General features: G+C 42.0%; 1 protein-coding gene across 1 annotated transcript in view; it reads left to right on the plus strand.

Annotated features, from left to right (window-relative positions):
* Nucleotides 1-16,368, plus strand: part of lgr6 (leucine-rich repeat containing G protein-coupled receptor 6) — a 41,168-nt gene continuing 24,800 nt past the window's right edge. The window contains exon 1 of the mRNA XM_075476835.1: nt 1-592. Within this exon, the coding sequence (XP_075332950.1) occupies nt 348-592 (245 nt within the window). The 5' untranslated portion in view covers nt 1-347. The remainder of the gene's footprint in view (nt 593-16,368) is intronic.

Below are 16,368 nucleotides of genomic sequence, written 5' to 3' on the forward strand. Positions count from 1 at the left end.
AGAGACAGAGAGTGCAAGAGATATATGCAAAGAGAGAAAGACAGAGAGGGGGAGAAACAGGGAATTTGTCTGGGGGAAAAAGTGTAAAGGAAAGGGCAGAGGGGGAGGAAAGACAGGGAAAAAAGGGAAAGAGGTTAGAGCAAAGTGGAACCCCTGGGAATGAAGCAGAGACTGAGAGACAGGCAGATTAATAGAGATGAAGAGGTACTCCTTGTGACAGAATAGATTTACAGTGTGGACAACCTAGGGGGGAAAAGGATTTAGGTAGACAGGAGCAGAGGGAACTCCTTATCACAGCTGCCTCGCAACACATCACAGAGGACAGGCGGGAACCAATACAGGTGTAGATGCAGACAGGTGGAAGTTCAGACATGCTGCTTGTGCTCCTGCTTCTCTGTATTGTTGGAGGAGTTTGTGGGTCCACCTCCGGAGCGTGGGCGTATGGACAGATCCAGGACAGACAGGGACCATCGGCACCACTTTGCCCATCTTCATGCCAATGTGAAGAAGATGGCATCTTTGTCATGGTGGACTGCTCAGAGATGGGACTATCGTCTGTGCCAACCAACCTCAGCCCTCTCACCACGTACTTGTGAGTAACACCTCACTGTTACAGCTGTAACAGACTCTGGTTTCCTGACATTATTCATTTCCCTTAAACCTTTAACCTTACCACTTATGGGCCTCTCACTGTTTCCCTTACCTCAATAAATCATTTTGTTGTGTTAAGGTTAGTTTAACAGTCACCTTTATCTTCAAGCCTCCTCTCTTCTGCTGTCACTGATCACAGCTGCATGTCAATTAGATTCAAAATGTTGCGTGAAATAAATTGAATAATGACACTAAAAAGTTACTGGTAGTTCATTGTTTTGTAAAAATAGAGCAGTACGCAACAGTTGGTTAGATGTATGACAAGCAAACACTGGCATAGCCCACATGTAGATAAAAATGGACAGGGCCAAATGGGAACATGTGTATAGAAGAGAGGGAGAATGTGTGTGTGTGTGTGTGTGTGTGTGTGTGTATGTGTGTGCTGACCACTTCGGCAAAATAACTGGACCACTTTCAGTGTCAGGTTTCTTGGCACCAACTGGCGACTTGGCTTGTGCATGTGTACGCACTTGTGTAGAGTATGGATTTTGCACGCATGTATGTTTGAATGCGTGTGCAAACATGTGCGAGTGCAAAATGCAAGCGCATCACAGAAGTATGTATTTTTGTGTGTGAATGAGGTGCTTGAACACAGATGTGTGCAGAATTGTAACAATATGCTTTTTGTCAATAGTTTGCATCACATGTTTGTGACTGTCGGTCGTGGAAACGAGGTATAACTTGTAGGCTAACTGTCTTATTTTTCTAAATAAATTGACAAAATGACTTATTTATTGGACTTGATTTGCAAAAATTGAAGAAAAGCTTGGATTATTCTTAAATATGATTTGTTAGCATGGGTTTGAAAGGCTGGCTAGAGCAAATGCCATAAACAGTTTAAAACATGACTACCAGCCACTTACAGACACTTTAGACACATATCACATAAAAGCGCTGAGCTCTTTCTTACACCACCCTGCCGTGGCTTAAAGCCAGATCTTTCAAATTGCTTCACTGCATAAGCCCTCAGAGGACAGATTACAGACACTCTGTGATAAATGATACAGAAGTGATAGAAGTCAAATCTAGGAAACATGGTATGTTAGAGCAGTTCGCAGTTGGGGATCTGCAAGATGAATAACCCTAACCCAAAGGGGTAGAATTAAAAAAGATCAACAGTTTATGTGGCAAACAACTCCATAAGTGACACATAAAAGAACTGTACTTAAATGAGGGTCTTGCAGAGTCTCGGGAGCCCGTGATGGTCAGATTTCACTGTTTTTCTTTTGAAAGTTAAAACATATGTACAGTTTATGGGGGTGAAATATGGTTTATAACTTCATCCAGTAATCACTACCCATGAGAGCATCAGGCTTTGGCCCAGCAATGGGGCACAACTAAATCAGCTCATACACTGTCAGACGGGTGAATATTTTTAAAGGAAAAGTATTGAACCTCTCAGTCCTCTAAAACAAAAACTGTGACAACTTGAGACTTTTTCTGTGGAAATCTACATTGCTCTTAATTGCTCGGCTACAGCTGCACACAAACGCACATCATTCCCTACAAACACGAGTGTAATTGTTCATTTCCCCTCGTTACCTAACAGTGGAACTGACCAATTAGTGAGTTTGAGGGATGATTTGGAATAAGATAAATAAACTCAGTGACCAAACGCACAAGTCCACACACACACACACACACACGCACACACACACACACACACACACACACACACACACACACACACACGCACACACACACACACACAGACACATTACTTGTGGACAAGACTGGAGGGGAATATGGGATAGCAGGAGAGATGCCGCAACAAATTAAGATTCAATCCACAAAAATAACAGATTTTCTTCTTTTAACGTGCTGATAAAAATCATCAAAGGCAAACAAAACAACATCTCTTTGCTGACAGTACCCACATGCATGCACACACACACACACACGCACGCACACACACACACACACACACACACACACACACACACACACACACACACACACACACACACACACACACAGCCCAAAACACAATTGCAGCCTCCACAGCAGGCTACAGTTTCTTGTTTCATTCTGGAGTATAAAAGACTGCAACAGCGGTGAGCCGGTCCAAACCCCACCAAGATCTGTTGTGTCCAGCACGCCCCGCTGTGCCGTGTAGGATGGATTAGCCTCCAAGCACATTGCGCAGGCTGCCGAGGTCACAGGGATTTGCTTGGGAACAGTCCACTTTACAAACCACATCCACACAACCCTATGAAAGTATATGACATCATTTACCCGTGTCACCGGAGAGCTCTTCAAAGTGAGCCGAAATGTTAATGCTGTAGTGACGGAAAGTGCAATCCAGGCAATGCATGATTCACACTATTTTCTTGTCTTCATTTGCACACTTGGAAGACCTCACCGAATATATCTATAAACATAATTAAATTTAAATCACCAAAATCAACTGCATCACAGGACTGAAGCGAATACAGTTTGACTCTGCAAAGGAATTTAACCAGTCAGAGGCGAAAGTGCTCTGAGCAACTCAGAGCAGGGAGGGTAGAGATTTATGACAATAATAATTTCCGTGGGCAACGCATGAAATGAGCTGTCATGTGAGATGCTTTGAAAGACCTTCTCTTTGATATCAGATTAAGAAGGAAAGACAGTGCCCAAGGGTGTGTGTGTGTGTCTATGTGAGTGTGCATGGATGTATGTTGAGTTTGAGAACACTAAGTACAGTAGAGAAGTTTGAGGATCTGAGCTGCTTCATGTGAGGCCGCAGGTAAGGTAACTTGTCCCAGGGGATGACTTCACAGTGAAAGAGCAAAAGGCTTGTATGTCACAAACTAAAGGTGAGACCAAATTAATTTGTAAATTGTTCTCCTGACAGATTTATACTTATTTAAAAAAAAAAAATTAAATTAAATAACTGAAAATAATTAATATGTTTGTCATCTGACTCGGGTGATATCCTGTACATAGACTCATGTTTAGACATCTCACACTTACTCAAGCAGTGTGTGCGAGGAAAAGAGTGTGGGTCTGGGATTGGTCTGAGACTGAAATTGAGCAGAGTTTAGGTGATGCTTTGTGGTAGTGGTGAATGCGGTGAACTTCTGACGGTGTTATGGCCAAGGCCAGGAAACCACAGCTAGCGCATTACCAGACAGAGAAAAACCAAGGAGAGTGTGAGCACGTGTGTGTGTGCATGTGTGTGAAGACCACCCACACTGAAGAGAGGATTTTTTTTTTCTAGTCGGTAGTGGTGTAAAAGGATTGTAAGAATAATGGAGATATGCAGATGGAATATGAAGAAACAGTGGGAGAAAACCTCACAAGAAACTGGTGATACACAAATGTGTCTAGGAAGATTTGGAAGATCCACTTTAGGTTTATCAGCATCACACGCACAGTATACATACACACGAAGGGGGCAACATCGTGCCTCCGTGTGGTGGCCGTGACAGTAACAGTCGTGTGCGTGTCGTTTAGCTATTATGTTGATGGAATGATTCCTATCAGGAGTGACCGGGAGGTCACACTGTAAACATCATGTCTCAGAGACAGGGAGAGAAATTAGAGGAACTGTATGTGATAGAGGGGGAGGAGAATTTTTTGGTGGGGGGGGAATGAACAAAAATAAGAGTCCTGAAGGAGAAAGAAGGAGCAGTGTGAGTGCTTGAGTGCGTGTGTACTGACAGCGGTCCTTTACAGAGCAGCTATCAGCTCTAGCATCAGTGTCCTGGCTCCAGACGTCTATGGTAGACCCCCCGCCTTAACTACACTCCCCTCCCTAGCTGTCTTTGTTTACCCACCTCCCCTCCCATACCTATTTTCCTTTCCTCACCTGCTTCCTCTGGTCCCCTTCAGGTTGAAGTGGAGTCCATACATGAGGTGCCCGTGTGTGTGTGTGTGCTTTCAGAGCAGGTGTTGAAGCTGGCCATGCAGCACTAAGTGTAAATGGATGATCACTGATGTGCAATGTGCTTCCTAGAAAATCAAATTGAACGCATTGAAGTGAAGGGTGTGTCCCCAAGTCAAATGGTGTAAATGTTTCAGGGTGTGTGTGTGTGTGTGTGTGTGTGTGTGTGTGTGTGTGTGTGTGTGTGTCAGTTGGGGGAGGAGTTGCTTTGACTATGAGCCAAGAAACTGTCAGATAGTTACACACCTCTTATACATCTTACACAGAGGCCCAAATCAGTGGCATGTAGCATTGTGGTTAATCTTTTTTTTATGGAAAATGTTGCATTAAGAAGCTATCTATCCAGTCCTTCCTTTATTTTTACTGTTCTTTCTTTCCTTCCTTTACACTCAAATTAATTGTTTACTTCAAAGTGTCAGTTCCTCAGCTCTATACTAGATTCCCTGGAGACCCTGTGGTGAACACTGACAAAAAAAGCCACTTCCGCCAGCCACAAAACAGGTATTTATGCCAGAGGGGTGTTGGATAGAAGGGAGAGGCAGTTAGCATTGGACAGTGCTATGATTTGTGGTTTCCTGAGAGCAAACTGGAAAGCTTTTAAATGCTGTTCAGGGACAGACAGCAGGTAGACAGGTACAGGAAAACAATGGGAACAATGACACTTCCCATAGGAGCAGCAGGCGGAGAAGACACAGAGGCCACAGTGTGCTCTACCGCTCCATATCCTGTCCTTTAGAAAAAGTAGAAAGCAATCCCGACATGAGATCTTGAGGGGAAATAGGGTGGAGGAGGTAGAGGTCACTGGAGAATGTGTTTTAGGTGTGCATATGCCCATTAGTCCATGTACTAAAAACAGCAATGCTCGTTGTCAGAGCACTGCCTGCTGACTCAGTATGTGGACCTGTATGTTTCATATGATTGCAGTGTGATGCAAGTGGGACAGGCTATGAATGTTCTTCTCGTGATATGTGGTGAAGGGCTACTTCTGACTGAGAATTCAGTCTGCGTGGCCCAGATTCCTATTCAGGCCCTCTCCAACCCTGGGAATTCATGGGAATGTTTGTTTGTGTGTGTGTATGTGTGTGTGTGTGTGTGTGTGTGTGTGTGTGTGTGTGTGTGTGTGTGTGTGTGTGTGTGTGTGTGTGTGTGTGTGTGTGTGTGTGTGTGTGTGCATGAATATGTGCATGGATCTGTGCAAATGGATTGGCCCTCTCTTTTTCACAACAGAGAAGACATTGTTCTATCCTGGGATGGGCCCTAGCAAATGTCCCTAACTGTCCTGGTAGATGTGCTTGCATGTGGATCTATATGTCAGAATGACATGATTTGTGACCTTTCGAACTGTTATTTGTATCAGTATATGATCGCTAATATCTTAAAACAAGAATACGGCATCAGAGTCCATAAGCAATTCTAAAAAAGAATAAAGGCGTAACTGGAGTTCCAACATTTTTTTCAATTTTTTTAAAGAAACATCAATAATTACCCTTATAATAAGACATAAAGGGCAATACTAACATGAGTGTTGACAGCTGTGTGTGTAAGACATAGCTTTCTGAGTTCTCCTTATACCTCAGCTTAGGTCTGTCTGTCTCTGTCTGCTATCTGTGTGATCGCTGGCCAGGCCTGCTGAGTAAAGTGGCTCATGTGAGGCTGGCAGTGTGCAGGTGATGACTAGTAAGAGCTAATGATACTTAATGCCCTTTCCAACGGTGTACACACATATGCACGTATCCACAAGACCCTAAGATGCATATTACACATGGGGAAAAATGTTGCACAAGCCTGAATGTGTGTTTGCACTCACACATACAGACACACACGTGCACGCACACAGACACAGTTCCCGATGGTTAAAGCATCAACCTATCTCACAGAGCAGTACGGAGGATGAGAAGAATGGCCCACTAAGATGGGAGTTACTTAAAAGTAACCAAAAAGCGATCACAAACATAAGAATCACACAAAAGTGCACACAATTAAGTTTGAGAGAATCATGGGGTAAAAAAATAGAGAACGATCTTTTTGAGGACTTAATTTTGGAGGATCAGTTCATATCATATGAATGCAACAACAGTCAGGTCACTAAAGTCGCTTTTCCATTCAACTACTTTTATGCATATTTTGAATTTGTACACAAAACAGGTGGGTAGAAAGAGAAAAGATGAAAAAATTAAATGTTTTTTATGATCTGGAGGGGTAGACAAACTATATCTATAAAAGCTAAATGCAAAGAAGTGCATTGGTATAAAATTCAGCGAATATGATCTGAAATTTACTCACATAACCTTTGATGCACATTGGATGTAGGTTTAAAATTCAAATATCAAAATCCTCAGTTTCCATTATCCATCCTGCTATTCAAATATTATTTTCCTTTGTCTGAGGTTCTGCAGTTGTGGCTGAATAAAAGTTCCAAAAACAACTTACAGCAATAAATCTTTTCTTGAAAATGACATACTAGTCGTGAATGGAAAAGGGCATGTTCAGGCAGCCGTCTTACTACATGTCTGTTGGACTCGATTCCTACCAAACCTCTTCCAAACCTCTCAAAGACTGAACTTCTGGTCATCCCAGTCACTCCTTCCATCCAACACAATAAAAGCATAAAAATAGCTTCTACTACTATAACTCAAACAACGATTGCAACAAACCTGGATGTATTGGTTAATGGCCAGCTGTCATTGCTGTCTCTCGGCCATGTGCACAAACTAGCTCTTGGTGCAAACCATGGTTATCTCCTACTTTGACTACTTTAATGCTCTTCTAGCAGGTCCCAACACTTGCTCAGTAAATCCCCTATAAATACCATTGACATGTCTGGTGTTTGATCACCCAAAATTGACATATGTCACTCCAGTACTCATTGATCTACACTAGCTATCACTAGCTACACTATCCTAATTAAATCCAAGTCACTGATGCTCTTATGAAAAGTGACTGCAGGGTCTGCACCCAGCTATATAAAAACTGTTCTCAACTGTGGTTCAAGTGATGGTACAAGGAGCTACTAAATGCTATCCAAACAGGGCACCCCTCTCTACCTTGAAGACTTTTTTGGACCCTAATGCTCTACTTGCACATTTTTGCTTGTTTTACTTTCGATAGATTCAAACTGATTTCGCTCTCAGTGCATAGATTGGATCTCTTACTGCAGTGAAGCTTGAATATTATTTTTCTCTTTCTCACTTTGGATAAGTAAGTGAATGTAAATTTTAATTTACATTTTATTTGGAAAACCTGGTTTAAATTTACTATGGATCCGACATAATTATTGGTGAGGCTGGATGTCACAGGTGAATTTCCCATCTGTTGTATAGGGAGGAAAGAGAGACTTTTGCCACTGCAAGACATATGCAATTGCAGCCAGACTTACTGATGTCTCTGTTACATGTCTGAGAGGGAATAAAATAAGAAATCTGGACTTTTAAATGTATGGCAAGAGGCCAAACTAAATCTCTTTAAACCAGCAGCAGCCATATTCCTTTACTGGCATGGGGTAAGATTTCATCAAGTGCTGATCGAAGTTCAGTTCTAGATGTTATCCAAAGTCACTGTTAAATATATGGAACAGATTAGCTGATCACAGATCTGTGAAAGCAATAGCAAAGGAGGAGGGAGCCAGCAACGGATTTGAGCAGTCTTCTAACTAGATCCAGTGTCCTCCTGTTTCTACCATTCAACCAAATGAAGTCATAATGGAGCCTGACACTAATACTCATCAGGTTTCATTCACTGTTGTATCTACTGCTGAGAATCTGCCTTGAATCAGCATGCAGGAAAAAACACTTTGGTAGAAGATATCCTTTCAGGATGTGTGGAAAAGTGGTGAAATTTGTAACCATTTTCCACACAACTTTGCCATCATTTCAACAGATTTCATGGCATATGTTTTGTCCTTCATAGAATTTTTACAAACATAAATTCAAATCAGACAAAATATACATGCCAGAGCAACAGATATGTAGGCAGGGCTAAGAATGCCTTACTGCCTTCCAAAGCTATGGCCTACAAACAACAGCTGCCTGTCAGTCCTGTCCACATGTTGAAGCCAGTTGTATGTTGTGTAGCACCGACTGTTCCAACACTTCCTGTTCCATTACTGAAGTGCTTGACCTTTCACCCCCCTCCTCTCTGTCTCATGACAGTGTGTGAGTGGGAGGACAGGGAGCGGACATGGAGTGTGTATGTGCACGTGTGTATGTGCGTGCACAGTATACCAGGGTATGAATAAGTCCCAGACGGCATGAGTATGTTTCCCATGACATGGCCTCAGACTAAACAGCCGCTCTCTCCACCCTAACATCCGCCTGCCATTCTCCCCTAAACCGCAGCAAGCACGAGCACAAAACATCGAGGCATCTCCCTTTCTGTCTCTTCTTCCCTCCCTCTCTGTTTATCTGCACTTTTGTGGCTGAGTCCTCCCCGTGGCCCTCCTTGTCCAGGTGACAGACCTCTCTTCGCCCTCTCCGTCACTCTTTGTGCCCCATGAATGAGAGAAAGAAAGAATAAGAGAGGGAAAGATAAAGAGAGAGTGCCTTTGGACACAAAGGGGAGTGTACCCCTCCCAGGAAGTCTGGAAGAGACGGAGAGAAAAAAAAAACACATCTTCAGAGGAAGGAGGAGGGAGGAGGGAGGACAGCATTGTGCCCTCCTTCCTGACTCTTTGTGTGTGTGTATGTGTGTGTCTGCAAGCTCATGTGTGACCAGGACAGAAACTGAATGCCAAAGCAGTCAATCTATTCAGATAGCAAAAAAACAAACACACTTAGACCTCACCCTTGCATACAATACACATACACACTGCTCTCTTTTACACACGCTTGTGCACACAACTATTTAGATCCTCTTAAAGGCAGCACCCAAGCACTGACTACCAGTTGCATTGTGTGAAATAAAAGATCCTCTTTCATCGTGCCTTAACTATTTCAAAGGGCTAAGCGGAGAGGATCAGGCTGAATCCGACTGAAGACATTACTGTCACAGTAACAGTAAAAGACAGCTAAAGTGCGGATCAAGCACCCGTAATACAGAACTCCTGCCCTCTGGCTAAGGCCCCGACTGCTGATTTCCACTAAAGATCTATTACTCTAATGTTCCTCACATATAAGCCATCTTCAAAGGGGCTGAGCTTACTGCCATTATTGGCTGTTTGTTTGGTAAATGTCTCCACCTGAGGAATGGAGTAAAGAATTAGCAGGGAGGCAAGAAGAAAGAATTAGTAACGGAGGAAGTGAGAGGGAAGGCCACAGGGTACAGCTCTTGTAAGTTGATTGTGTATGTGTGTAGGAGTGCTATAAAAAACATCCCTCTCAGGGGTAACAGTGTAAGCTTCTCTATCCATAAGCTTTCGCCTGCCTTTCCATGTACTGTACTTCATGCAATTTTGTGTATGAACGACAGGCCTGAGTTTCTCTCACTCACAACTCTTCACATATTGACCCTTTCAGGTCATTTTTCCAGTTCCAACGTACTAATTGAGCAGCATGGGCATGTTTCTGAGCGAGGACTTCTAACAGCCTTCAAGGTCTGTATCTGGACGTTGAAAGAGTGGTGTGGAATTTAAGCACACACAGAACTTCAAACCAGAAATCTTCATTTTTAGACCCTTGATCCAAATAGGATATGTGCGTTTTCTTAGCTTGACTACTTTTTATGAGTTGGCATTATATGACTACAGTATTAACAAAATTGCTTATTTTCTCTGTAAAGTGCCCTAAGATGACTATAATTAAAATGAATAGCACATTTGTTTTACTTTTGCTTTTCATATTTTGCTTTCAGTTGCTGTTTGGATAAATCCAGCCAAGGAAACTGCTTGGTTATGCACAAGTCATAGCTTATGCACTAACAAAATATGTGAGAGTCTGGTAGGGCCTGTGGGATTTAAATGTCGTCATTAGTTGATGTGCATGATGCTCAGTGTTAAAGTCTGCATTTGCCTATTGGTTGCAACCACATGGATTTGATTCACAGAGCATATTCTAGGAGTATCTTTCAGTAGAAGCTGATCTTCTGCAAATGTATTAAACATGTTATCCAGGCATACGTATAGTGAATACAATATTAATGACAACTGGTGGTTGGTGCAGGTGTCTGAGTGTGTGTATGCAACCAAGTTTAATTGGGCCTTAAAATTCCACTCTTCGACAATGATATTCACAATATATACAGAATACTTCCTTCTGCAAAAGAAATAAAAAAAAACTTCTCTGTTTTCTGGGTTACCTCAGTGACACATTCAGCAACAATGATGTCACCAGCTGAGAACATTTGGCTACAGTCTTATGCCATCTATTAAAGGCATTAAGGGACTTTTAATAAAGTCTATCGGATCACCCTGCTTGTTGAAAAGGGGAACGTTGTGCATTGAAATTCAAGGGCAACAGTCTTATCCAGCTTCCATATGTGATAAGCTGGTGAGCAGGTTAAGATGACAAAGGCCGTTCCATACTAGTTCTGTTTTTTACTGTGAGACAATGTATTTTCCCCATTTTCTCAGTTTGCTCCTGCTCAGCTTTGTCTGACTGACACATTTCAGCAATAATGCCAGAAACAGACACCTGAGTGCTGATGGTATCTGTCCTGCTCTGAGGGTATATTCACTCACCAGGGTGGTCTATCATCGACCCCACAAAAAACAACCGGAGCCTGAAGTGGACGTAGTTTGGGTGTGTATATCTCTCAACTTAAACGGGGAGAGGGGTTTCGTATGATGTGGCCAGTTGTTTTGCTGCGCTAAATCACCAGCTCTTGTCAGAAAGGCTTCCAGTTTGAAACTGGTTACAATGGAGCTAGGGGCACATTCACACCCACACACACACTGCCTTTGATCAAACAGCCGATAACATACTTCGGTAGTTCTGCTGACGGCAAAGAGGAAATATGATAAATCACAATATTGTTACAACAGGACTGTGTAAGCCCATGCTCCAATTGAAATTTAAAACACAGGTACAGAAAGAACGAGTGTGAGGGATAGAGAGCGACTGAAAGGGCCAAGGCTGATGAATGGGAATGTACCTCTGCTTCTTCATGCTTCTGTTCCTCCCTGAAGTCAAGCTCCTTTCCATGGATACTCTGTCACACACAGTATAAAGCAGTCAAATAATCAGTGTTTTACCTTTCTTCCCATGCCAAACCTTTCTCTATAACATTCTCATATACACAAGTTTAACACACACACACGCATTGGAGGGAAAAGATTAAACGACCTATCAAAGCACTTTGTGTATCTGCAAATCATGGAACAATGGTAGAACAGGAATGGAAAACTGTCAAATTCTTTTTTCCTCCTTGAATTGCAGCAATACTAGCCTCAATTTCTTACACGCTACTGTGTTTAAACACACAAAAACTGCATGCACACACACGGAAATCGAATTCCTCTCCAGGGAAAAAGAAAGACATTGCTGGGGCTTTGTCAGTCAGTCTGCAGAATCGATGAGAAAGAGGATAAAAAGGAACTGTTAGGAGGCACTTTTGGGAGTATGTTTGATGATGAGCATTGGTCTGCTTTCCCTACATTGAACACTGCTTTGGAGTCTCTAGTTCATCATTCAGCAAAAGAAGGGAATCTAAGGGAGACAATGGCCTCTTGGTCTCTGTCAGTTGAGACACGTGTTGTCCTACGAGCAATATCAAGCTGCTGTCCTGATGCTGTTAAGGCCAAGACAGGGCAAAACGGTTCCCTGCTGAGCACTCGCATAAAAAATAAAGAAAAGAAACCACATGTGCTTGCATTCTGTCAGCAATCTGTTGCTGACAGAATGCCCCGGCAACATGGGTGTATGATGTGGTTAAAGCGCACCCAGCGACTGTACCCACCACATCTGCAGGCTTACTGGGAAACAATAGGGGTGTGAAAATGAGCGACAGACATCTTACCACACACACCGCAACCACCTATAAATGGAAAAAATAATATGTGGCACACACAAACACAGATATTGACACACATATTTGCACTCATTCTCAATCCCTCTCCCACAGCACCCACGCAATCAGACAGACTGGAGATGCCCATAAAATGGGGGACACAGAAACCCCGGTTCTAATTGTGAAACTACAATACAGTGCGGAGGCTGCAAAATCTTTAGGCACTCTTTTTCTCATTTCTTTTGCGGCCGTTTATTTGCGCTGAAAATATCTGCACCTCACAGCGCCAGCCGACACAATGCACATGTGGTAGTCATCAATCATAATTATCATGGTTTAAAAAAGCCACAGCTGTTATTTGATTTTAAAAACAAGCCATAGAGCAGTGCCTTCCAACGATACGTCAAGTTGTCAGCGGAGGCCTTGGCCTGCACAGCAGAAATGTCTCTCTCTAGCTTCCCAATGTTGGAGTGCACAGCCGAGCTGAGCTGCATTCAACCTTTCCCCATGACTCACCAGCGTGTGTCTTTATTTTTAAACATTTTTCTCTCTCCATCGCTGTGTGTTTATTCTGTCTGAGTGAGCCCGCTGTTATGGACTTCACACAACGTTTGTTTATGGCTTCTTTAATCAGGACCAGAGAATGGAGAGTTGTCTCCATCTGTGGGCGCATCCCCAGAAGCTGTCTGTGTGTACCTACATGTGTCTGCCTGTGTCGCTATGCTTTAATGATTCCTGCAGAATGTTCCAATAAATATTTTTGTCAATAGAACATCAGTACATACAGGATGAATAGGATTAAGGTGTATATGTTTATTGTCCGTGTGGCCACACACGTTTGTGCTGTTGCGCATGGTATCACTCAGTCTTGATTAACTAGCTAACCGGTTTGCTGTTCCTGCTCGCAGTGTCATCTCTATGGCAACTTTGTTATGACTTCCATCCACTTCAGACTTGTGGTATTTGATAATGCATTATATCAGTTGTACTGTTTTCAAAATGACTCTCTGAAGTCCAAGCAGATACAATCAAAAATGCGTGAAACATGAAGCATATAGCCCTGAAAAAAAAACAAAAAAACGAATGCATTCCGTTGTTTTGGTTTGTGAAAACATATTGAGACAGACTTTTGATCCTATGTTGAGGCGTTTTTTAAAAGCAAAGGAGGTTTTGTTTAAAAAAACAACAGTAAAAATCTCAGTAGATGTAATACTTTTGTCACCACAAGTTCATATTGCGAACATGTCAGAACTAACTTTATAGATGCTTTTTATATTTGTCCACTGGTCATTTTTGTCTTCCATACAAAATTCCTTCAGTTGCAAGATGTTTGAAGATTTGATTGCATGTAATAACCCTTTCAAATCTTTCCACAACCCTTTGATGGGATTCAAATCTGGGGCTTGACTTGGCCGTTCCATAATCCTCTGTTTCTTCTCTTGGAGCCACTGCTGGGTTGAGTTACTGATGTCGCCATTGTCTTGCTAAAATATCCACTTTCGGTCAAAGCCCGGCCAACTGACACATTATTTTCAAGCACTAATTAAAATCACCTAGAAGAATGACTCTTAACCCATTGGTCTTGCACTATTCTTATATCACTTATTATTTCTGTGGACAGTTGTTCGTGTCTGTGTTGCTAAAAATCCACCAAGACTACACTCTATAAGAGAATATCTCAAGAGAGTGATGACAATAGTTTTGTCCTTTATTGTACATTTTTTGGTGTGAACCAAAGTCTTTGGACTATATTTTCAAAAGTGACCTTCAGATCCTTCGCAGATCAATTGCTTATGTTTCTTTATTTCTTTGCCTTTTCAGCAACAGTTCTTTTTGTCACAATGGGACGATTTATTGTTGAGATCTATGTTTTATTTCCAACTGGGCTCACTAAATAGAATACAATATATATATATATATATATATATATATTGTGACTGATCTGTTTTCAATAAGTGGAAAAAGTCAAAAGTTTAAATGAGATTTATTTATTTTTTCCATAATTGTATTGAAATTATCAATACTGCATTGGCAGCAGCAATGTTAGAAAAAGGTACACATTGTTTGTCCAGGTGCTTCAATTTACTGAAATATTGTTCTCGACATTCATGAGAAATAATGTTAAAAATTTGTCACATTTTAAGAATCTAGCACACATCTCAGTAGCTGTATTTACTCCATCTACTTAACTCTTATGTCATTTGCTCTCTCATTTAATTGCAACTGCATCATGTTCAATATAAACTGACGTCTGGATAAGATAAGAGATCACAGTCGTCATGTAATGAGGCAATAACATTTGAAGGTGCCTGGTTTCCACTGTAAGCAAATGCAGCTTGGATTACACAAACATGTTGAACAAATAATCTGTTCCTCCATAAATATTTGCAAAATCTTTATCAAATATCTCTGTATCTAAATCATTTACTCTGCCTTGCAGTCTCCTTTATCTTCTATTTTATTGGCCTAATCCTGCTTATCCCTAACCCCAAGCTTATCTTTGAGTCCCAGCTGTCAATATGCATTATAACTCGTGGCTTAAATGTGTAGAGAACTGAGCAAATGATAAGATCCAAACACTAGGGCCTGCTAGGGAAATATACAAATGAAACACCGAGATTTGGTCAGTAATAATAATAACATGATACTGAAACCCTAAAAGCCTACTTCATTCTTTTACAGAATCCTATTCCAGAATAAGTCATTTTCCTCTCAAGATTGATCATAAGCATCCTTGAAAGTCACCTTGAATCTCTCTCTGTGCAGTTAGAATAGCCACGATTGGGGCATTTGTAACAGGAAATTTTCTTGTAAGAAAACTAAGATGCAATTGTTATACTTTCAGTACCAGCAGATGTCTTGGAAGGCGGCTTAATTATTTGTCCAGGAAAATATCATGACAGAAACAAAAGTTTAACACTGCACGCTCAAACAGTGAGATCACACCTTCATACTCCAAGTGACAGTTGGAGTACACATCCAATCTGATGTGAAATGTTCTCTTTGACAGGAACCAAACTTTGGTATTTTCATCTTGTCTCATCTGCTAATTATGACAGGAAACTCAAATAGTTGAATTTTTTAACCAAATTATTGCCATGCAGCGTTTTCCACACCTCACTGGAATCTGGATGTAGATCACGCCTGAGGGCCGATCCATTAAGCTTGCCTGACTTGACAAACAAACAACCAGTGTGTCAAAACTCCCAACTGCAAAGGGCTTCTGAGAGCACAGTTTACACTTGCTAACCCGGTGGTCTGGCTTTATGAGCAATGGTTAGTGTCATACACACATGCAGACACACGCGCACATATGAACCTAACTCCTGAAAACTCATGCAAGACCCCAAGGGCTGTGAAAGCAAAGATGGGGAGACGTAACACCTCCTTGCTTTCATTGTGTTTATCAAGGGGATGACCTTACATGACTGGGGCCACAAGGTTATATATGTTTTCTACCAGAGGCTGACACAAAAGTGTTAAAATGTGTGTGCGATGAAGTCCTGGGTGCGTGTGTGTGTAATTGCCTGAGCATCCTTCACCTCTCCCTCTTTTTACCGCAACCCAGCTGCATCAACACTCACCCCACAAGACACACTCATGACAGAGACTGTGTCAGAGGAGCAGAGAAATGGAGTGTGTCTATGTCAGAGAACCAAACAAGAAGGGAAGGAGGTGGACTCCTGAGAAACCTGAGCAAGAAAAAAAAAGAAGAAAGGAGACGGGGGGGGGGGTTAGATATGAGGGGAGGCTGAGGGGTCAGATGTGAAAGAAAGTCGAGTGAGACATCTGGAAAAGAGAAAGAGTCACTGGGACGAGGAGGAAATTACAGCTGCCCAACAATGATTCATTGGGGAAAATTCTCTTCTGCATCTCCCTCTCCACCCTTTTGTCCTCCAACCTCTCTACCTAGCCCTGTAACCTCTCTCTGTACCGCTCCCTGCTCCCAGTGATTGATTGCCAAGTAAAAA

The sequence above is a fragment of the Odontesthes bonariensis genome, chromosome 10 (assembly GCF_027942865.1).
Source record: "Odontesthes bonariensis isolate fOdoBon6 chromosome 10, fOdoBon6.hap1, whole genome shotgun sequence".
NCBI classification, from domain to species: domain Eukaryota; kingdom Metazoa; phylum Chordata; class Actinopteri; order Atheriniformes; family Atherinopsidae; genus Odontesthes; species Odontesthes bonariensis.